Source organism: Aquarana catesbeiana, linkage group LG04 (genome assembly GCF_042186555.1).
Source record: "Aquarana catesbeiana isolate 2022-GZ linkage group LG04, ASM4218655v1, whole genome shotgun sequence".
NCBI lineage: Eukaryota > Metazoa > Chordata > Amphibia > Anura > Ranidae > Aquarana > Aquarana catesbeiana.
In genome coordinates, this window is record NC_133327.1 from 236,491,625 (window position 1) to 236,498,425 (window position 6,801).

The 6,801-nt window shown below is 41.7% G+C and overlaps 1 protein-coding gene across 2 annotated transcripts in view; it reads left to right on the plus strand.

Moving 5' to 3' along the window:
- Positions 1 to 6,153, plus strand: part of TTC14 (tetratricopeptide repeat domain 14) — a 50,438-nt gene extending 44,285 nt beyond the window's left edge. Inside the window, exons 10-12 of one of the 2 annotated variants that reach the window (XM_073626276.1) lie at positions 201 to 318; positions 1,347 to 1,456; positions 5,323 to 6,153. In XM_073626276.1, the coding sequence (XP_073482377.1) occupies positions 201 to 318; positions 1,347 to 1,456; positions 5,323 to 6,133 (1,039 nt within the window). In that variant the 3' untranslated portion in view covers positions 6,134 to 6,153. Of the gene's footprint in view, positions 1 to 200; positions 319 to 1,346; positions 1,457 to 5,322 lie in introns of those variants that run through there. The other variant, XM_073626277.1, reaches the window with a different exon arrangement.
- The last annotated feature ends 648 nt before the right edge of the window (positions 6,154 to 6,801 follow it).

Below are 6,801 nucleotides of genomic sequence, written 5' to 3' on the forward strand. Positions count from 1 at the left end.
TAGGAATCAGAGGGCCCTGTTCCTTAGAGCTTGCAATCTAAGAGTTATTTTAAATGTAATGGTACATTTCTTTCCTGGCATGTTCGGAGTGTATTCTGAAAATTTTTATGCATACCAAGTTTTAAATTAAGTGTATTTGGCTGTATCCGTTTCTCATTTAGTCAGTGTAAACATTAACGTTTGATACATCTTAACTTTAGGCTTGAAGAAGAAGATAAACCTATGAATGCCGAGGGTTACTATAGTAAAGCTTTGACTATAGACAATACCTTTACAGACGCTGAGGAGGCATTGAACAAAGTGCGACAGTGTATACAGGTGATCCTTTATTTTCTGTTCTTTCTCTTCAAGCAAATGACAAATAGGTGCACCATTTGCACTGCTGTTACATGACATTTATTCAGAAGTTTAAAGAATTAACCCTAATTTTACCCATTAAGAAGACACAATGCAGTGGAATGGCAGTGTCCTTAGCTGCATCCTTTATCTGTATATAGGGACAGCTTGTCTTCAGTGGCATCAGGCATGCAGACTACACCCATATAGTACGCATCCATGTGCTGCTTCAATTCCTAACTGTGTAAATAAAGCTGAATCGTATATCCCCATTCACAGGGGTATGGGATGCAGCTAAGTTTTGGAACCTAGGGTAAATGGCACACTCAAGGATTCTACACTGCTACATACAGTAAGCAGTACAGTAGACAAAACTAAACTGGCAATAGACAGATGCTTTAATGTCATTTTCAATCCATTCTTTTCATTCTATCAATTGTAAATGTGATTTTTCTTAATCATGTAAGAATGTTTTATCTTGTAATACTGATTATATGTCTTTATGCATGTGTCTCCCTCTGCTCTGAACTGTTGGTGCTGTGAATATCCATTATTGCTCTACCCTATTGCAACTGGACTGCGATTTCAAAACTATCAACTGTATTGGACCTGGATTATGTAAACTGGTTTGTATGAAATATATTATCTCTACTTTCAATTTTCTGTTGACAACCTATAAAACTTTGTAACTGTTAATCTTATGGGTTTGCTGATGCTACCCTGTCTGCACACACTGGTACTTGTGTACTTTCATGCTTGCGTGCCAATGGGTGCAAAAAATTGATTGTTTTCTTAACTATTAACTGGGAATTTATGTATCGGTCTCTCTCGCACTTTATGAAATTATGCGCTATGTTGTCTTACATCTATCCTATATTTTTTGTGTGTTTTGCATGTTTAAACAATGACACACTGTCTTTTTTTATTTTATGAATTGTGGGAACTTGTAAATATTGGCTGTTATATTTTAATGTCAATAATATGTTTTTGATGATTGAATTTAAAAAAAGAAATCTTTGGATAAAAGAGAGAAATCTGATGAGAAGGAAGAGAAGGCCAAAGAAAAGAAAATAGAAACGAGTGCAGAAAAACTGCGTAAACTTCTAAAAGAAGAGAAAAGGTACAGATATTTAAACTTGGTACGGAGGGTCCAAGCAAAGGTTTGTCTGTAGCACCTATTGATGGTGTATCTTCCTTTAGACATTCATTCTAATGTAGCAGCCAAGTGGCTGTTGGGCTGTATATTTCCCCTAAACTGACCTATCAGCATTTTCTGAACGAAACGCACTTTATTACAGGTTTGTTTTTTGTTTTTCACTTTATTGAAGCTTAATGAAATTAACTAAAAATGTACTAAAGGTGAAGTTGTCTAATATACACTAGTTAGACCCAGGGTATCAGTCTATCTATGGGCCTCATTCACATGGGCACAGAGGCCTGTACGGTATAAATGGGGCATTTGTTTATGTGCCTGTTGTCACCCAGAGCTGCATGCTGGCAGCTTATGTAAATGTATACAGATGCAGCTGCTGTACCGACTTGCATCCACAGTAATGTTTGACGGGTATGCAGAGGCGATGTTCAGCCCTGAATGCACACTTTCTGTGCTCCGAGCTGTGTATACATAGGCTGCCTGTAGGCAGCTCCAGACAGTGATGAATGCTAAAACAAATGCCTCATTAAAGTGGCAGTAAACTCTTGGAATTAAAAATCTGCTGACAGGCAAGCTGTTTATAGCAGAAGAGACCTTAGTGGTCTCTTCTGTCATAAATGCCCCCCGCACATGTGTAACTCAGACCACATTTACAGCTCGCTCTGTGAGCCGCGGCAATGTGACTCCCGTGCACATGCGCGGGAGGGGTGTCACCTGCGGCCCGGCCATTCAAGCGCCTGAAGATTGGGAACCCAGAAGGAAGATCGGGCTAAGATGGAAACCGCCGGAGACCAAGGAGAGCTGTGTCAGCACAGCACGAGAGGGCCCGTCTGCAGGCAAGTGTGTCATAATGTACTAGTATGCAGTGCATACTAGTACATTATGACCTTAAGCCTGCACGGGGGACCATTTTTTTTTTTGAAATGAAGCAAGAGACTTTACTACCGCTTTAATGCTGTAGGAGCATCTGCACCCTTGTAAATGAGGTGATTAGCTATGCACCACATACAAAAAAATCTGGCAGTGCCAGCTGTGTTGCTTAAGTTGCTTGGTGTCCACCCAATTGTGCATCTATGTGAGAAACTCCCAATGTCGCTCTATTTACATTTCCGACACAATAAAGATTGTATGTATGTATGTCAGTCCTGCTATAAAAAATGTGCATATGGCACACCAACTGATTTGTTAAGAACAAAACCTCAGATTAACTTACATCTCATGTAAAATCTAAGAACTCTGCAACCCTCCTCTATTTTACATATAATCAGCAAAGAAATGAAGACTCACCCTTAGTTCAGGGGAATAAAAGTGGGATTTCTTTAAACATTTGTTTCCGTAACAATGGGGGTGGGTATACATACCAGTGAAATTGCATGCATTTGAATAGTGGGAAGAGTTCCCAGGGATAGTTGGTATAAAGTGACCCCAGACAGTATGCTGTATCAAAAAAAAAATCTAATTTTATTGGACTCAAAGTAATAAGGTCAAAACAAAGAAATGTTGCAACCCTCCACCTAACACCAAAATAACGTTATTAGATAACATTATGCACACACGGCCCATGGGCACAACATAAGTTGAACGAGTAAATTTGTCCTCTATTCAAGAAGGGGTATCAGACGAGAGATTTTCTCAACTGAGCAGTATCAATCTTGTATCCCTAGGGAGTAGTGACAAACTTGTTCAATTAGAACTAATTGCTGCAGAGGTTATTTGAATGAGTATTACAATAACACTTTAGTTAAATGTAAATAAGCTCCGTACAGTTTCCCCTTCGGTTTAGTCGGGTGAGGGGATGCTGGTCTAACAATTAGATGGAGCGTGTAGCAGACACTTAGAGGATTATTATTGGGACTATGCATCTGATAAGATAGCAATTGGTCACTGGAGCCAAAAAGTTCAGTCTGCAGCTGTACTTACTCTGGAGGAGCCAGAGTCGTGCATGAATGTGTGCTGAGTTGGCCGGCTCAGACAGTGACTGTCTGAGCCTGTTAGAGGCAGTGCATGAGCGTTAGATGTCTTACAGTTAGTTGAGCATACGCAGGTTGTGGAGGAACCACGGCCGCTCTCAGTGAAATCTTCCCGACTGCATGCACTGCCTGTCAGCACAGTGTTCCTAGATTACTGGGTTCCCCCTGATCCATAGTGTTCTCAGCTTCAGGTTCCGCTCCTGTAATAGTCTTGTTTCCTAGAGCTGCTGAGTTCCTTCACCCTCGCACTGTGAGACGCTGTGCTTCAGAGGCCATGGGGGGTGCACAGCGGCAAACCCAGTAATCTAGGAACACAGGGCCAATGGGCAGTGCATGAAGCCAGAAAGATTTCACTGAGAGTGGCTGCAGCTCCTCCACAACCGGTGTATGCTCAACTAAGTCGACTAACACTCATACACTCCCTCTAACAGACATCTTTGTGCCTACTACAGACCTGTAGCCCAGCTTCACTCCGCACACTGTCTGAGCCGGCCAACTCAGAACACATTCATGCATGACTCGGGCTCCTCCAGAGCAAGTACAGCTGCAGACTGAACTTTTTGGCTCCAGTAACCAACTTCTATATTATCAGATGCATAGTCCCAACATTAACCCCCTAAGTGTCTGCTACACGCTTCATCTATTTGTTAGACCAGCATGCCCTCACCCGACACCACCAAAGGGGGAACTGTACGGAACTTATTTACACAATTCAAATCCCTACAGCAATTAGTTAAATATCCCTTCCTGAATAGAGGACAAATTTACGTGTTCCAACTTATGTCGTGCCTATGGGCCGTGTGTGTGTATAATTTTAACATTATTTTGGTGTTTGGAGGGTTGCAACATTTCATTGTTTTGACTAATACTTTGAGTCCAATAAAATTAGGTTTTGTTTATACAGAATACTGTCTGGGGTCACTCTATACCAACTTTCCCTGGGATCTCTTCCCATTACTGAAATGCTCCTCCATTTTACTGCTACTGGCAGTAGGGACACCTTCGTTTTAAAGTGTACGCAAGTAATTATTTAAGATATCTTTCCCCGTGACAGAGTCACTTTCAGTAGCATCTGGTGTAAATGCATACCCAATAAGAGCATACCAGAACTCCAAAACCTGGGGTGCTCTGCAAAGCGGTTTACAGACTAAAGTTTTTACTACTGGTGTTGTCACACCCTTTGCCTCCTGACATGCTTCAATGTTGGCCTATTTCCATGATAGACTAGCTATCCTACTAGCTTGTTAGGAAGGAGCTGCAAAGCCGGAAACAGAAGCAATGTTGGTGTCTGATATTTACAAGAATTGCTATTTTTAGAAATACTTCCCTCTAAAGGTTAATGTTAAAGTGGTTCTAAAGACTCAGTTTTTACCTTCATGCATTACTCAATACTTACCTGAGCCCCATCGCAGTCCAGCGATGTGCAAGAGAGCCTCGGCTCTCAGGGGACCCTCCCTCCCTCTTTGGCTGAGACAGCAGTGGGAGCCATTGCAGAGCAGCAGCTTGGGAGCGAGCCTGCTTTGGTATCCCCAGAGCAAGCTGTGGGGGCACTTGGCAAGAGGGAGAGGCTAGGAGCTATAGGGCAGCCTAGAAAAGAAGGATCAGGGCTGCAGGTATGACGTGTGTGGTGTTTTTTATTTTTTGAAACTTTCCCCTTTTAACATTTTAAGTTTTTTTTTTTTTTTTTTAAACCTAGTAGTAATAATAAATACAGAGTTGATAGCTGTAGTTTATATATTTAGAGATCCAATGTTTGTATTTCTGAGGTATTCTTAGTCTTTTAGCTGGGGATCTTTTAAGTTTGAGCATGTTTTAAAAAAAAAAAATGTTGGTTACTAAGCTTTTTAATTGCTTTGGTGATAGAAAGAAGAAACGCAAAAGAAGATCTTCATCTTTGTCTTCAAGTAGTTCTTCTTCAGACTCTTCTTCCTCAGATACTTCTTCTGACAGCCATAAAAAACAAAAAAAGAGGAAGAGACGTAGAAAGCATTCAAAATCATCCAGTCACTCAAAGAAGCCTTCTTCTAATGTGCCACCCCAAAACCAAGAGGAAATATGTACCCCTCCTGCAGACACCTCTGCCTCATTTCTCAAAGTAGACAGTCGTAGAGGTTATGAAGAAAGGGATAGACCTAGTCAACGTAGATCTATAGATGGCAAAACTAGGTATCGTTCCTTGTCCTCCTCTTCCTTGGAATGTATGGATCCTGGGGGAGGTAGGTCTGAAGATTCAAGAGATTCTTACAGCAGTGTAAAGACTCAGGCCAGCAGTGCCTTGTCCTACAGTACAGCTTCAGTTAGTAAGTATAAGTCTGAAAGGAGAGATTCTACGGATTCGTGCCAAAAAAGACCAGAAGGGAAAGAGAAAATGTATTCCTCTAATCGACGTGAAGAAACACAAAAACCTTGCAGAAGCAAGTCGGACTCTTTTCAGAGTAAGTATCGATCAGAACATGACATCACAGAAAGAAGGCATAGTTCAAGTAGCAGTCGGTCTTCTCTACAAACTGCCCACGTCAGCGGAAGATCTCAACAAGATGGAACAGAAGGGAATGACAAAGCACAGAACACTCATTCAGCTGCCAACAAGGCTTTGCCTGGGAATTTACTGAATATTCTCCATCAGATTTCTGAATTTGAGAAGGAAAAAGGTGTTAAACAAAAATGTAAATAAAATTTCTTGCTTTTTTAGAATGACTTTTATTTTAAAATGTAAAAATCTATTTTGTTCGAAAACAAATAAGCAAATCAACTTCTCTCCTAAGTACTTGGACTTTTTTGTAATTTTTGTCTGTCTAGCGTATTTTGTAAAACCTGTACACGTGTGGCTTATATTGGGCATGTACTCAATATTTATTTTTCTAGTATGCTGCTGTATCCATAGAAGAGGAGGGGGCTGCTAAATTAAAGCAGAGTTGCACAAATACTGTAGCTGCTGACTTTTAATATTTAGGACACTTACCTGTCCAGGGATCCAGGGATCCCGCAATGTCGGCACCCCAGCAGATTTTTGGATTGGCTCTCGGGTGCTGCCGCCGCCATTCTTGGCAAGGGAAGCCTTTTGGCTTCATAGCCGGTTCCCTACTGCGCATGTGCGAAGTGCGCTTTGCTTTCTAACTGGCGCAGCGGAGGAAGGAGGAGGGGGGCTTGGTTTCCGAGGGACCACGCCACGGTGGGATTTCACAGAAGTGGGGATGGGTACCAGGTGCTCATTCCTCCCTCCCCCCGAAAGGTGCCAAATGGGGCACCAGAGGTCCCTCCCCTCGCAGATAAGTGGAGCTTCCTTTTTTGGGTGGAACTCCGCTTTAAAGTGTAGTGAGCTTAAATTATATTCATCAGCAC